Source organism: Aphis gossypii, chromosome 2 (genome assembly GCF_020184175.1).
Source record: "Aphis gossypii isolate Hap1 chromosome 2, ASM2018417v2, whole genome shotgun sequence".
In the NCBI taxonomy this organism is placed as follows: Eukaryota; Metazoa; Arthropoda; class Insecta; order Hemiptera; family Aphididae; genus Aphis; species Aphis gossypii.
In genome coordinates this window covers 96,191-113,919 of record NC_065531.1, presented here as the reverse complement: position 1 = coordinate 113,919, position 17,729 = coordinate 96,191, and the positions used below count along the sequence as shown (strand labels likewise).

Here is a 17,729-nt window from a genome sequence, read left to right as displayed (position 1 = left end):
GATTAATTATAGGTAATATACTTATATCAACTACCCATACAATCAACATAAATTATTAAATACTTTTATGTTAAAATAGTAACTTATGATAGATGTTGTATTCAATTTCCAAGCCTTTTTACTAAGCAAAAATATGTTTTCAACATTTATAGAAATAAAATTAAAACAAATTTCGAATTTCAAACATCTATAAATAATTTAAAAGTAATCGACTGTTTTGAAAATCTTTTCAGGTACCTATAGCAAATGATGATTAAAAATTTAAAACATTTGGTGAAAATTTTAAGTATTTAGAGTTTATTTTCTTATTACAACAAATAATTATAAATAAAGATAAAAACGAAAACATTATCGATATTTATAATTTATATATTTAAAAAAAAATAACTGGATAAAATATAAAAATTCTATTATCTATAAATAGGTCAAAGAAAGTTGTAATATTTTGGAAACTATATTATTATATATTGAAAATAATTATAAACTTTTGATGACATTTTCAAAAAGAATACGATTAATTATTTTTGAGTTACACCAAATAAATCTTATTTTTTTTCAAAAACTTAATTAGAGAATAAAATTTACTTACTTTATTGTTTTCCCAGTATTGTTCCAAACAACCAAGAATCTTGATCTGTATGTACTAATTAGATCCGATTTTCTATTCAAATCCACTCTCAAAGTTAAAAATCAAACCATTTTAAGTAGAAACACTTAAAATGTATTTTTTTTATATATTATTATTATTTAAATTGAATTCCATTTTGAACAATCTTTCAATATTTTTTTTTACATTATTTTAACTTAACAAATCTAATTTAATAACTTGTAATAATTTAATTTAAAATCAATTATTTTCTTAACTGATGTAAGTAAATTTTTATTAAATGTTCTATATGTTTGCGTTTTTAAATCTGGGATAATTATTAAACAACTAAAAATATTAAACATATTCTTAATCTCAGAATTTTATTTAAAATACCATAGATTTGTAAATTTTATATTATTATTATTACATAGATACACGTTATTAATCATATGCGTATCTTTGACTGACAATATAATTAAAAATATTGTACATTTGTACGAGTGAAATATTAACTGAGTATGATTATAATTAATAGTATAATGTTTTATCTTAAGTATACCTATACAAAATGTATTTTTTATATTGCAGCTTAAGTTTCAAAAACATGATTGTATTCTATAGTATTTTTCTCGTGTTATTTTAATTAGGTTCATTTTAAAAAATAGATCTTTGTACATTTTTTTTTATTATTATTATTATTAGTAAAAAAGTTCAAATGAGTAAGAGATATATTAACTTTGCAAATCAAAAACTTAATATTATTTTGTTCTTATAATTAATATCTTTTGTAATAGTCAGTATGCCATGATTATGTTTAAAATATTAATATCATATCTAAGGTTAATCGTATTATATTCTCACAATATCACTATACATATATACGCACAAATCTTAATACGCTTTTTTATGTATGATGGATAATTCAAAACGAAAAATCTCGTAATAATTTTATCGCGTAAGGTAAACTTTGCAACATTTTTTTTTTTATAAAATAGTGAATACTTTATCGATATAATAGGTGAGCGAAACTAGACAAATGACAATCATTTGTAGATATCTTCTGTTGGAATTCGACTCTGACAAATGTTGGTATTCGTAAAGTAGATAGAAAGATTTTAAAGACCTAACCTAACCTTCTACATACATGCAAATCACTTATCGTGCACAACAAAATTTCATTATAAACGATAAAAATTTTCTAATATTTTAATAGTTTATTTTTCAACCTAACCTAACTAATTCAGGTTAACTTATCTAACTATTATTCATATATTTGTTCAGAATAGAATTTTAGATACTAAACATACTTTACATATATTATAATTAACTATTATGGTACCTGAAAACACTGCCCATACGTTTTCATATAATTTTTTTTGAATTAATGATTTCTATACATTTGTATGTAGATAATACTAATATACATCAGAAAAGTTGTATCTAAATAAAAAATAACGATTTCAAATATTTTGTTATTAATTGTAGGGTCCTAAATCTTTCCATCATTATATTATTATGTTGTATTACATATTATGGGATTTTTTTTATATATATATATATATATAAAAAACGAATCTTTTTTTTCAACAGTTAGTAATAGTTATAGTTATTTGTAAGTTTTTTATATTTTTAACCGAGACGATACATGATTTATATTATTTAAGTTGTAATTATTGGCTGCTACGGAAACAAAACAACATAAAAATGAATATAAACAATATTTTACTGTACAAAATATACATTGTGTTTTCAAGGGTGCACTGTGAAATTAATTCGTTATGAACAAAATAAAAATATAATAATAACAATAATATTTTTTAACTCGTTTCCTCATTTTTAATATTATTAGCTACAATTTTTTAATGCGTAATAAAACATATTTTATCTACGTGATTCATGATAAATTCGATCCTGTATCCTACCAATAAAATTTACGTTTCTGTTATATGTATACCTATTGTACCTATACATAAGTATATTGTATATTATCGCTGATTTAAAAAATGCCGTAATGAGATAACGTATTCACTACTCTCATGTTATATAGTAATGTTGTCACATCGTTGTCTATATACGTATGGCTTATTAGTTTTGTTTTATCAGCACTTAATTAATTTTATCTTTTTTCTACTATATCGCACATCAACCATTGTAATTCCGTATAATGCAGCAGCGCGTATTTATTACGCCATGTTGTATAGTCGTGTTTGCTGATTTAGTTAAATGTAATTTTGGGTGGCTTTTGAAATTGTTAGACGAAATAATATTAATTGTTCGATATACATTATAATATATATATATATTATAAATAGGTACCTAATATATTATGTTCTCAATTTATAGACATAACTACATAAGCATCGATAAATACACAGAAACTTCAAACGAGGAAATCAGCTAGTATATAGAGTGATTTTCCTTAGTTTAGTAAAAATACTATTTTTATTTGATTAACATTTTAATTGCTTGTGGGTATTAAAATGAAGGTATCATAAGTAGCTTTCAACCAAGACCAATACTCATTTAAAAAAAAAAAAGCAGTTTATATTAGCACAGAACGCTTCTTAAGTAGAACAAATAAATTTAAGAATCGTAATCTATGGTTTTTAAGAATAAGTAAAAATTTCAAAAAATCAGACTTTGAAGTTTGAATAACTGAATTTTAAAGATAAAAGGTTTATGCTCTAATCATGCATATGATCGCATTTATATATTTATTTATTTTGAAAAATTTAAAAAAAATATATTTACTGTGCATAACTCAACAAGAATAGTACAATTACTATATACAACCTAACCTAAAAAGTTTATTGTGTATAATAACTACAATCTATTGAACGTTTTAATATTTCCCATTTTTATATAGATATATTGGGAAATGTTATAACTCAAACTTATATTTCACATTATCCGAGTCAATTTTTTATTGGTTGGTAAAAAAAAGTATTTACATAGCTTGAAGTAACACAACAATTTTTGGAAAAATACGAATTTCTACATTTCTCATGAACTAGATTTATATTAAAATGTAATGACAATGTATAGTTTCAGTTCTATATTATATAAACTTAAGTAGAATACGCTTATATAGATGTCTGTGTAACTATTAATAGGTATTGAATAAATAACATTAAAAATAAAATTCTTGAAAATAATTTAGTCATTTCAGCAAATATATTTTTAATTTTTTTATTAATTTTATCTCTTTTTGAATAACAGCGTAGATTTTTAATTTCATATTTTTAAATACAATACATTTTTAGATTTTGAACGAAGTGATGAATGTATTGATTTTACAATGACGTGTGTGTATGTTTTTTTTTTTGTGTCTATACTGTATACCATAATTTGTCGAATAGATGCTTCAATTTCAAACTTTGGGGGTGGTTTCAGATGTCAAAGTGAATATCCTTGGTGCAAAAAGTAAACATTTTACAACAGTATTTAAAAATATCGAAAAAAACAAGGTTAACAAGAAAAAAAAAATTAAAAAAAAGCGACGTCAAAACAGTAATTTTTACGCAAAACCAATTCTCGACCAAATCGATTTTTTTATATAGTTGTAACTCGAAAACTAATCACTATAAATACTTGGAATTTTCTCCAAATGTTTATATAGTATTATCTATAAACAGTCAAATTTTCAAAATATTTTAGCTTTTTTGAGTTATTTAAAGACAAAATAAATTTTCGATTTTTCTAAGAATTTTTTTTTTGAAGTATCGATAAAAAAATTTTGGGAACCCAAAAAACTTGAAAATTTATTACAACGTTTCTTATAAGTTATTCTTATTGTAGTTAAAAAAAAATTTTTGGACACATTTTTTTTTATAAACATTAAAAGTTCAAATTTTTACAAATCAAGTTAAAATTTGCTAATCATTTTGTAGTTGAAAATTCATACACATTTTTGTATTTATATCCAAGGTTAAAACTTCAACACTAGGTTTTTCATAAGTTTTACTTCAAATTGTTATAGAAAAAACTCAAAGTATCATTATAGGAAAAATGTTATGAGCATTTGAATTTTAAATTTTTACGAAATCACGTAACGATAACGATTCATCCTGAAACATTTTACTAAATATATATTTATTATTATTCTAAAAGTATAAGTCGTAGATACTTGAAAATTTCACCAGTTATTTAGATTGGGATTTTCTTTATTTATTTTAATTTTTAAAATATTTCGCTTACTTTAATTTTATTCTTAGGAATTTGAAATATTGGTTTTTGTTTAGTTTTTTTTTTTTATAAATATCGATAAAAATTTTTTAGCTGTGTCTAAATACTTGAAAATTTAACAAAAAAAATTCTCATAAATTATTCTTATAGTGTTGCAGAAATAATAAGAATACATAGGCACGATTTTTTTTTTATTAGCGTTTGAAGTTCAAGTATTGACAAAATCATGAATCTTTGCAAATTATTTTGCAAGTATTCATAAAAATGCTTGTATAAGTAGCTAAGAGTTGAAAATGTAATACAATATTTTCCTTAAGTTTGGATTACAATAATTATAAAAAAGCTTGAAAGTTGGGCAATTAAAAAAAATTTAATAATTAGTTTAAATTTTTATTCACTCGCTAAATAACGACTTACTATCAAATTATTTTAAATGTTTGCTATATAGTTAAAAATTATTAATCGTAGAAATTTTAAACATGCACTAGTTATATAAATTTTCATTTTCTGTAAGTAGATGGTTTAATTTCGGGGTATTCAGGTCATTAAAACATAAACCACCTTTTTCATTACAATACTTAAAATATAATATATTTTATGTATTATATCCTATAGACTGACAAATCATATCCATTAAGAATCGCTTTTTATATACAATGATATCTATCATTAAACTCAAATTTAACATTCCTTTAATATATAATAGTGATCCACACGGCACCTAATGTACAGCAAAACGATACCCACTTGACCTCACTTTTTTATAATATTATGTATCAAATCGAATTTTTAACTAGTAGTTAAATTACAGTAAAATTATAAATGTATATTTTATATTTAAATTGGTAGAGTATTAATATAAGTGTTAGTTCAAAATTAATTTTTTTTTATAAATCAAAATTCTTAGAAATTATTCTGCTTATTCGGAGTATGAGTTTAAAAATACAGTGTGTTATCTATCAATAAAAGTAAAAACATAAAAATAATATTAATGAAAAAAATATTGTTTTTTAAAAGAATTGTTTTGTAATGAATTAAAATATGTTAAAAAATAATCTTTTGAAAATGTCAATGTCATTCAAAATACTGAGTGTTACAAAATCACCGTATAACCAATACGGTAAGTTATATTGTATGTTTGTCCGTCATCAATCATTCTACTTATAGAAATACTTGTTTGGGTCCTATGCAGTAAGTAACGAGAAAATCGTATCATTATCATTATAATTTATAACTATTAAGTTTTACGATCTTCTAATTAAAAAAAAAAATTAACTATAGTTCTCTCGGCAGCTAAGCGGCGGAGACACAGTTCAACGTTGTTCATTTATTATTCATATTTTGTAACAATGTAACTTTTAAACTAAGGACTTGAACTGTAACCCATCGTATATTTTTTTCTTCTTTGTCTCAGACATCTTCATTTCTCGTATCTCCGTGTTTACCCTACAGATGTAATATTATCATTAAGATTCGTATCAACTATTTATTCACTTGCTGAGAATAAACAAAAAAAAACGACAGGCTGGACAAATAATAATATTACTGCGAATAGTGGTCGGTAGCGTAATTTTTGAGCACCCTTATTGCAATATGTAATTTATCATTATTTTTAAACTGTTAAGTACAATAACGACGCATATCCTTCGATGTTACCATATAATAGTGGAAAACAATTCCGAGTATTTAAAATAATATTATAATTTTTTACGTACCTGCCATAATGTACCTGATAGCAAAAAATGCTACGGTCTAGGGGTTAGGTTAATAATAATAGATGTATTGGATTGAATAATTTTGAAAATAAATTAAAATTTTAGTCTGGTGTAAAATTTATAACGTATTATTATAATTACAGCTAGCCAAATTCCAACAAATAACAATATTATTTTTATATTTTATCGAAATATTATTACTATATAGTAATAATCTAGTATTATAATCTAGCATGATGATAGAGTTAATAATATACTACAATCGTTTCGTTTTACTCACTTAAGCAGTTATATTAATACATAGGTATGCTGTTAAAAAAACTTTTATTTCACCAAGTGGTTAGCCTATTTACGAATAAAAATAATGTTTTTGTTGTAACATAAGTACATTTAAGTAATAAATTTTAAATCGATTTCCCCATAAGTTACATAAAATGATGTTAGAATAATTTTCTACGCCCAATACTACCATTTTACGTCTATTAAATTATTTATATTATACAAAACATTATGTAGCTGTACTTATGTATGATAGCAGTAAAGAGTAATATAATAATGTGTAATGTAATTTTCTTCAAGTTAAAAATCAATGAATCTTTAGGTTATTTTATGTAAAGAAACAATTGTCTCGTAACTAAAAATCAAAAAGTCTATAATAATCTTGTGATAGTACCTACGTATAAACTACAAATTCACCATTATTGGTGTCTTATAAATTATACCCCTAGAAAAGTTCATAAGTTAAAAAAATATTATATTCACCGGTTGACTAACTTTTCTCAACATTGTGATGTATCAACATCAGAATGAATATAAGTACATTTTAAGTTATTTAACTTTGAGTAATAAGGACATCCTAACCAAGGTCCATAATAATGCGTTTAAAATAAATGGAAGGTATGGTATAAACATTTTAGTAATTAATATTAATCTACAACTTAATATTTTGTAAAAATGGTCCAAATAAAATAAATACTAGATCCAATATTTAAACTATCCATATTTTTTAAATTTAAAGTAATAACTATAATTAATTATAAAAATGGTATTATAATTTATGACTAAAATTATAATCCTTAAAGATTAATATTCTTAATATACAATTTTATCAACTGAAAAACTAATCGTTCAAATTACACATAGGTACATTGAAATTAAAAAAAAATAATTTACTAAATAATTAATTGTAAAAAAAAAAAATAATTCTTATTTGTATCACCACACTAAAAGAATAAATATCAAGAATTCAAATTTATAGCTGACGTAGGTTTTGAATATTAAAGTCTTATTTGAAAAACCCAGAGAAATTAATTGAAATATTTTGCATGTATTTTAATTATAATCAGCAAAACAACTTTCATCAAATAATTAATAAATTAACCGCTTTATAAAAAATAAACTATTTTTTAAACACTTAAAATACTCTAATACTCTCATATTAAACGAGTTTTTGTATTATCATATTTTTGTCTTAGGTTTATTCCAAATAACAGTTAGTCATACGTATTATTTGTACATATTAACCTTTTGTCGTCATGCATAATATTAAGGTATAATAACTAAAAGTTTCAAAATACTATTTCATTATATAATCTTTGTTTATAATTATTTTTTCAGAAATTTTACTTCATGAATCAATATTAACTATTTTTACTATAAATTCTGAATTATAAAAAACGAAAATTTAATATAAAATTTGAGTATAAAGTTATGTTCATTTTAATTTAAAACCAAGAGCTCTATTTCAGTTATAAAATAAAGTTACCAAATTAGATTGTCCAAACATTTTCTATGTCAGATACAGAAGTTATATTGCAACGCAAGTGTGTTCCATACCGAATTTTATAGAAGATACCTAAATAGTTAATTTACTCTAACCCTACTACAATAATTAGAATATTTTTATGTAGTTTTCAACTATTTTCCATTTTTAATAGTTATAATAGTTGTTGAAACACTACACTTATTTGTAATTTACAATGAAATAGGGGTAGTCAATATAAATATGATCGCAAACCATATAAATAAATAAAATAATACCAAGAACCAAAATATTAACAAATGTAAAACAATAAAAATAAGACGTTAGCCGCATTGATTGCCCTTATTGCAATAGACCGCTTGACCATAAATAAATTATTTTATTATAAATTACTTTTATTTTGAATATAGCTACAAGCGTGTTGCCAGCAAACAATTATTAATATAGGCCAATTTGGTCAGGTAAATAAAACCACAAATGCACTCTACAATATATCAACCCCAAATATCAAATACACTGACTTTTTGGCCGTTATTTTTCCTATATAAATTTGATCACTAAAATAACATTATTAAAATAAACATAAATATATTAAATTACTATAATATAGAAAAAATGACTCACTTTTCTATAAAATCGTGATCATTTTCCAATTTTAAATTATTAGAGTCTAAAAATTTAATCAAATAAAAAATTCTTTATTTAAAATCATTTCTACTACGATTAAATTAAGTTATAGTACAGAATGTACATTCTGACTAAAATAAATAAATAAATGATTTGCATTGATTAATTTTATGAGTAATATGTAATTTGAATTTTGAAAGAAACAAAAATTTCAAGAGACTTGAAATTATAATAAAAAGTTGATTTTAACTTAAATGTGTTATAAATATATTAAATAATAATATAATATTATTTTAAAAACAAAATAATAATAATTTCATCACAAATGGTTAAATATTTGAAACTTATATTTTTAAAATTTTCCAACAATCTCATTTTATATAAATGTTTAGTTTTGCATATTATCAGACATAACTTTTTAGTTTTTCAAGTGCGATGATTTTTAATTTACTTCAATTAAATAATAATAATACTGTTTTGTACCAACTTTCAAGTACTAAGTAATTTATATTGTACATCTGTTTATTACAACATTTAAAATGTAATTAACCACTTTAAAATTATCTTTGACATGTTTTTATTATTTTATGATTAAACGTCTTGATTCTGAAGATACATACAATTTTCTAATAGTATATTTTAAATATAGAACTGTCAGGAAAAACGAATATTTTTACCAATATTAAATTTTTTGAGACTACACTATTCTAAAAAATAACAATATGGACTTAAAAGTGTCAAAAATGTCAAAACCCAGAACCAATATATACATAGCTATGTAGGTATTATGCATTGGGGATGATTATTATAAAAGTTTATACATAAAAATATTTTGTGAAATATATATTTTTTAATATAACTTAAAAATAAAACCATATATTTCATCGTATTTTTTTATTAAGTTTATGAGGTTTATGTGTACAATATCGTTAGTTGTAAAACTTACAATATTAATCAAATTTAAACAAGATATACAAAATAATTGAATTGAAGAAAAAAGAGCCAATTGAAAATATGAACAAAATAACTAAATACTATAACTACGGATAAATTTAGAAATTTAACTTAGCGCTTTCGGTTGGCTTATATTTATCAATTTATCATAAATACCCGACAATATTACACAAATTAACCCGAAAGCAATTTATTTTATTCTAATTTTTTTTATAATTTAGTAGCGCTCGTGATTACTTTAACACCATAAACCTATTTTCACACTGTTCTACGATACGTCAGTATTAACTTTAAAGTTAATATCATTTAAAATAATTATTGTATAATATATTATGCTATTTATTTTTGAAAAAATGAGTTTAAACTACCATATATATAGAGTGTTTCATTAAACATTCCCGTCCCTTTTTTCAGTAATGAAGTAATTAAAAATCTAGGTTATGTTTGGAATTCCTAAATATTCAAAGAATCCAATTTTTAAATGCTTGATTTATTTTATACATGACACTTAAGGAGTGTGCTACATAAACTTTATTGTTTTTCAGATTAGAACCTCCTTTTTCACTGCAAATTATTTAATGGATAATTTTTTTTTAACATAATAATGATACATCAACCTAAAAATTTAAATGATTTTTTCTTAAGTTATTTATCTTAGAGTGTAATAAGGATAGTAAGTCTATGATAATAATGGGCTATGATGTTTTATACATTTTATCAACCGTTATAATTACGATTTGAAAATTTTAATTTGTGAAAATAATCAAAGTTAAATAAATACTAGATCCAATATAATATCTAATTTATACTTGTATAAAACCATTTTTAAGGACTATATTATCCTTAATATAAAGTATACTCATTTTAATTACTATAAGAAACTACATGTTCAAATTTTTAATTAAGTACATATATATTTTCAAAAAAATTATGCACTAAATAATTTACAACAAAAAAACATGCTCATTTGAAAAATAGAAGTTCTTATTGCTACATAATACTCATTAATTAATACAAAATATGTTAACATTTAAAAATACTATATTAAAATGTAGAAAGTTCTTCATATAGCTAATAATAGTTCTTAAGAGTATAGAAGAAAATAATTTAGTTACCTACGAGATTAGTTATTGTACAAAAAATTAAAACAGTTTTATTTGGTAATAAACAAATTTCGCAGGTCCTCAAACTCATAAATTATTTAATTTTTAAAAATTAGGTGGTTGGTTAATTATAATGTAGTTTATACACTAAGTATAGAAGTACGGGCGAGCACGTAAAATTGGTATTAAACGGCTATAATAGCAGATCGATACTTAACACTTAAAATAATAACTTTAGAATAGGTTAACGTTTTACATTTTAAGTATAGATATATGATGTACATTTTATTTACATACTTCTTTATAATTAAGGTTTTTTTTATTTCTTTTAGGAAACAAGTTTATCAAGGACTTTTAGATTGTTTCGCACTTTAGGACTGCGGCACATAGTTGTTATCAACAACACTAACGAGGTACGATGAAAATAATATGTTAAACATATTTTGTATATTATTATTTTGTGATGTTCAAGTCTATTATTATCTGAAGTAGTGATAAATTTTTACCTAACCTAACCTTGTTTTTTTTTTGCATCTCTTCCTTATTCCACTCTAATTTTATTATAACTATTATTCACGAAGAGTTCAAAGAGCTTGTTTCACCTTTCTAACTTTCGTCTTTGTTTGTCTAGTATAAAAGCACGAATAATTAAATTAATTAGTTTTATTTTTAACATTTAATTTAGTTAAGTAGATGCGACAAATTATTTCATGTTATTCCCCTCTCTATTTTATGGTGATTTTATTTTGTTATTAAATTATTATAAAACCTCTAATAAATACATATTCCTTGACACTATTTACAATAATTGTGCATCCCTAACAGACTATTCAACTGTTTCCTTTTATCATTAATCAATTCTGTAATAATTTACTATTTATGTAATATTACCTTCTAGCTAAATCTTTAAGTGATTAAGAAACTAAAATATTAACTTTAAAAATAAATAATTTTAAAAATTAAAACAAAATTATACAACCAAAAAGTGGTTGTTTTTTTGAGTAGGATATTACCTAATATACATAATAAATAACCGATCAATTAAAGAACATATATGTATATTGTATATAAATCAATTAATAATAAACTATTAACTATTTGTTTAAATTAACTATAAAAGATACTTATTATTTGACAATAGTTCTATCTATATATATCCTTAAAATGTTTATTTAAATATATAATTCAAAAATACATATCATTATATACATAATAACTAATAATGTATAAGGTGTGAATAATGATATGTAATATATTTTAATTCGTGATAGTTAATATAACAAACTTCAATGGCGTATTTAAGATTTTTTTCAAGTGGAGAGGGGGGATATACGTTTCCAAACAGTATGGTTAACTGATTTTGTCATTATCCCAAGGAGAAGGTTGTTCATTAATAGGTACCATAATCATCATCACTGTTTCTAAAAAATGTTGAGGGTTGATATTATCAGTATTTCACTTAATATGTGTTTTCTTTTAACAAAAAATCTCTTGCATAAATTAAATTATCTACTCACAGTAAAAACATGAATAAAATAGAAGTAAATGGGTTGCTAAATATTCAAATATTGTATACATTTTATTATTTACTACAGATCCACTAGTTATTCCCTTAAAATAACAACCAATTGAGTATTATTAGTAGCATAATTATAGCTAGACGGTTATTAACAAATAATAATAATGAAGTTTGACGATATTTCATTATATAGAGCATTTTTAAACTTACTTAGCAGTAAATAAGCAATGTATGGACTACAGGTATAATTAACCATTATATTTTCAAACACTTAATACTTATATGTATACTTATAAACATTCAATATTATGATAAAGTGTAGCATTATCGATATTATTATTCTGTATTTCTGTAATATTATCTTATATCACCATAAATATGTAAAACAATATTATACTTATTTATATTTGAAAAAATACCAAGGGGTATCTATGTCCCTCCCCTGTAAATACTTCACTAAAATTTAACAAGGAAATATAATTCTTGTTCACTGTTATACTCGTCGAGACTTTCTAGAACGGTTTATAATAAGGAAATTAATGCAAACGACAATTAAAAAGTATTGGAAATAGAATACACTGATATAACACTTTCTCGGCTAGCAATTACTGGAAATGTGTAGTACAGTATAAATCTCCTATTCTCTTTGAATAAAAACTAGTGGAACATTTAACGGAGTATTACGAATTATACGCCATTTACTTACAAAAAACCCAATTCAAAACACACCGTTAAGTGTGTTGCGTAATAATTTGTTAAATTCACTTTTGTAAATTAGATATATAGGTACTGTAAAAATAATTATGAAATATTGGTTTTGGTGTCGCAACGATTAGGTTAGGTTAGTTTGTAAATTAAAACTCAAAAAATATTATGTAAAGCATAAGTGCATTACATCCTTTATATACACAGTACATACAATATACATATAATACATAATATAATATAAGGAGGGTATATGTAGGCGAGTTGTTAGCTTAACGATCAATCAGTCGTCAGCGTATTTTGTGATCAGCGATAAATATGTTAATATCATTCTGGAGTTAGTTATAAGTAGGCTGTAGGCTAACATTTATGTGTAATACCTAGTATATTTTTTTGCAACTTCTGGTTATTGCTTTTGTCAGTAATCCCCACGAATCACCCCATGATGAGTGATGATAGTGGTGTTATTATTTTCCGTATTTTCGCATTATTTTTTTTTTTTTTGAATAATATTAATAGTTAAGAATAATATTTTATTAATTTTAATTTTTAATTTTTTTTGTATATTATATTATTTACATTTTTTTAAATGCATATATTACATTTTTTTTTTTTTTTTTGTTATTGAAACTTTGTGGTTTTACAATTTATTTCAACATTTACATATATATTTACAATTACAATTTTTTATTACATATAAATTCTAGCCCTAGTTATAAATATAAATACCTACACGATACACATTAATACATAATAATACATTAAACTTTACTTTTACTGTAGATTAGACATAATTATACTTGAAATAAATATTCATTGTTATTTATTACGTATTTTACTATTGTTGCAATTTTTGAATATACCACAGACTTCTAACTATTATCAAAAATATCAGCTATAATCACCAGAATTAGTTTGAACTTTTTTTTAAATTTTATTTATCAAATAATTTGTAATTAAGTATTGTATTATGTACGTATTTGGGTATAAATTATTACTTGAACACATATGAAAAAAGCAGTCACTCAATGGCGACATTTTATAAAAAGACTTTACTAGAATTGATAACCTATAATTTAGGAAAATTGAGATTAAGTCTCAACATTATTCTCTAAGTTTACGAGGAGGATTACCAAGAATGATATAGAAACTATAAGAGCAGAGATCAGTGGTTTTGAATGATTTATTTATTGAAAGCTAAATCATTTATACAGGATTTTGGCAGTTCCTTATATTGTATTTATTTTTATGTCTGAATAAATAATATGGTTAGAAACATTTATAACCATACGAAAAATTGGATTTTTTTTTAATTTGATTTATTGTCAGTATCACATACTTATGGATACCGTACGTCTAAAAAATCATCAATATGGTTTTATGAAAGATTAATTTAATTTTTATACTAATTTTAGAAAATGTACCGAGTAAATAATTAATCAATTTTATTCTAGAAACTAAAGTTTAGAAGAATTTGATTGCTTTTTATATAGTCTGACCAAGTTAAATATTAGTCTAAGATTAAAGATATAGGTACCTCAATAACGAGAGTTTGAGAATTTTGTTATAATTTGACTATTTTGACGGTTTAAGGTGACATATGTTACAATAATTGTTTATTTCAAGATGAAGTAACATTAGTTATAAAAAGAAAAATTCAAATAAATTCAAATTACCTACAAAATTATTAATAATTGTTTCACAACTTTAGACGAATTTCATCAAAATTCTAAATTCAAATACAAATAAAAATGCTTTTTGCCTATAATATTTTTTTACAAATATAAAAATAATTTATGTAAAAGCTTGTAATACATATTCAAGAATTTTGAACTAGTATTCGATTTTTTTCGATATTTAAAAAAAAAAAACCGGTCAAGTGCGAGTTGGACTCGCGCACCGAGGGTTCCGTACAAACCTGTAGGTATATAAGTAAAAGTTCAACCAACACGACAATCAAGTCATAGTTATGGTATTTTTATTGCAAAATGAAATTTATAACATTAAAATATGAAAAGCTGGAGGATCATAAATTAATGACAAAGGTATCTTTATCGTTCCAGAAATCCTTCATTTTATATTAACATCTATCATTTATTTTATAATAGAACAAGGGCAAGCTTTTTTATCAAAGTTATTTATTTATATTTGAAAATATTATCAAATTTACTGAATTATTATTAATGTTTTTATACTTTAACCCGGCAACGACGGGTAATTCAGCGTGTTATATTTTATTGTAACAAGCTGATTGAAAAATGTTGTCTCCTCTCAATAAATAGAGATAAGTTGCGGCCATTGCGGTAACTACAATTATATTTATCAACGCGTTCATGAGATAAGAAGTAGTAACTTTGAAATTTTCAAAATTGTCAAAAATATTTTATTTTTATATGATGAAACTAAAAATTTATGGTTTTCGTAATTTTTCCTATATCTGTACTACAAGACGTGACTTCGTACGAAATTTCAAGATTCTAAGTTCATGGGAAGTACCCTGTAGGTTTTGATTCCCGTGCGAGTTTCGAAAATTTGCGGAAATTTGCGGCCTAAATGGCTGTATCTTTTGATTGCGTTGGCTTAGATGGTTGATTTTTCTACAGCTTCCAGGGACAGTAGACCTGAGTATTATATAGAAATTTCAGTTTGATACCTCCACGTGTTCCTGAGAAAAACGGTCTTGACAGACGGACGGACGGACAACAAAGTGATTCTATAAGGGTTCTGTTTTTTTCTTTTGAGGTACGGAACCCTAAAAATAAAGGAAATTGAAAATTTAACATGCCTATAATTAGCTCAAAATGGAAAAAATTTATCACAGAACAAAAATGATAATATAAATATTTTTGAACATTTCCAGTATTTACTTTATTTGTTTTTAAAAATCCAGTGTTGTAAAACTTTGAATTTTAATTGGTCATAAAAAATTAATTTGGCTTTCTAGAAGAATTTTTTTTCTTAGAATGAAAAACTTATAAAGAGCCTTGTATTCAATTTTTAAATCTGAAGTATAAACAGAAATTATTTTATGTATTTCTAACTACTTATAAAATAAATTCTATTTTTCAAGATTCACACAAATAAACAAAAAAAAAAAATCCAACTGTCTATGAATAGTTCAAAACAAAAAAATTTTAAGTTTTTATAATAATACCTGCATTTTAAAGCTATAACAAAATAAATAAATAAATTTAGTCAAAATCTAGATTAGCACAAAAATTCCATTTATTAATTTTAATTTTAATCTTTCTAAAGTAAAAAATATTAATATAGAAAATTGAAGCATCTTATCAATAACTTATCGTAAACTCATACAAAAAAAAACACATATCATTATAAAATTAATAGATTCATCACACTTCTCAAATTAGGTTATGTTAGGTTGAAATAAAATAAAATAAATATCAAGGGAAATGGATTTTTTCATTTTATACAAAGTTCGATTATAGTTAACGCTATAATAAAATAAAATTAAGTCAGTTTGTAGTTTGTAGCCTTCAATATTTTATTGTAACATTTTCAGAATATTATATTTTTATTATGAATCTATACGAAGGAAATTTAGTATTTAATATTTAAAATTTAGCCACTAAAATTATCAGACTATTATATTTTTTTATTCTCATAGCTGTTGAATGAACTACAATTCATAAAATAAAAATTTAAGATATCAATAAATATTTTGTACTAAATATTAAAAATAAACAAAATAAACTTTGTATTTTATTTTTTAGGTGGTCGGTATCATAACTCGAAAGGACTTGGCAAAATTTCGACTTTGGAGAAAAGCTGCCACAATGGGATTAAAAGAAGTCAATGTATACTAAAACATAAAATATAAAATATTATATTTATCATTTTAAAATGTATTCTCGTAACTTAAGTTTACACTTATATATGTATTTTTGGATTTATGAGGTAATTTCGCTGGACTCTACTTTCTTCACATCTTTATGTGTATTTAAATTTTATTGAATACTGATCTATTTGCTTATTGTATAATATGTACAAATAGATTGTAAATAAAAAATAGCAATGTCATTCGTTAAAATATTTTTTAAAACACTGACTTGTACACATATTAAGTTATGTATGTTCGTTAACACTTGAACGGTCATTTATTATATATTCATTATTCATATTTAACAAATGATCAATTTTTAATATAATATTTATAATTTTATAAAGGTTTTAGGCGAAATATTACTATACATTTTCAACAAGCTTTAATATAAGATGCAGTAACATACCTACTAATTATGAACTTGTTAAGTAGAAAATGCAAATTATACAGTTAATAATATATTAATTTATAATATATAATTATATATACAATTGCGAAATGCATAAAAATAAAAATACATAAAATACTAAGAAGTCGCTTTGCTATATTAGGCCTATTATTAATAATACTAAAAACCTAATCGAGTTAATATTTAGTAAAAATAATTATTATTATTTGTTATAGCCTTAGAGGTATTAAAGAAATTTGACTAATTTACTCCATAGATATTGATTCATGACAACCAACGCGGCGCGTACCTTTTTTTGATGTTTACTTATAACTTAT

General features: G+C 23.0%; 1 protein-coding gene across 1 annotated transcript in view; it reads left to right on the top strand.

The window, feature by feature from the left end:
- The window catches only part of LOC114132759 (H(+)/Cl(-) exchange transporter 7-like), a 42,170-nt gene extending 24,891 nt beyond the window's left edge, over positions 1 to 17,279 (top strand). The window contains exons 16-17 of the mRNA XM_027998319.2: positions 11,268 to 11,348; positions 16,894 to 17,279. Coding sequence (XP_027854120.2) covers positions 11,268 to 11,348; positions 16,894 to 16,986 — 174 coding nt within the window. The 3' untranslated portion in view covers positions 16,987 to 17,279. The remainder of the gene's footprint in view (positions 1 to 11,267; positions 11,349 to 16,893) is intronic.
- Positions 17,280 to 17,729: the final 450 nt, after the last annotated feature.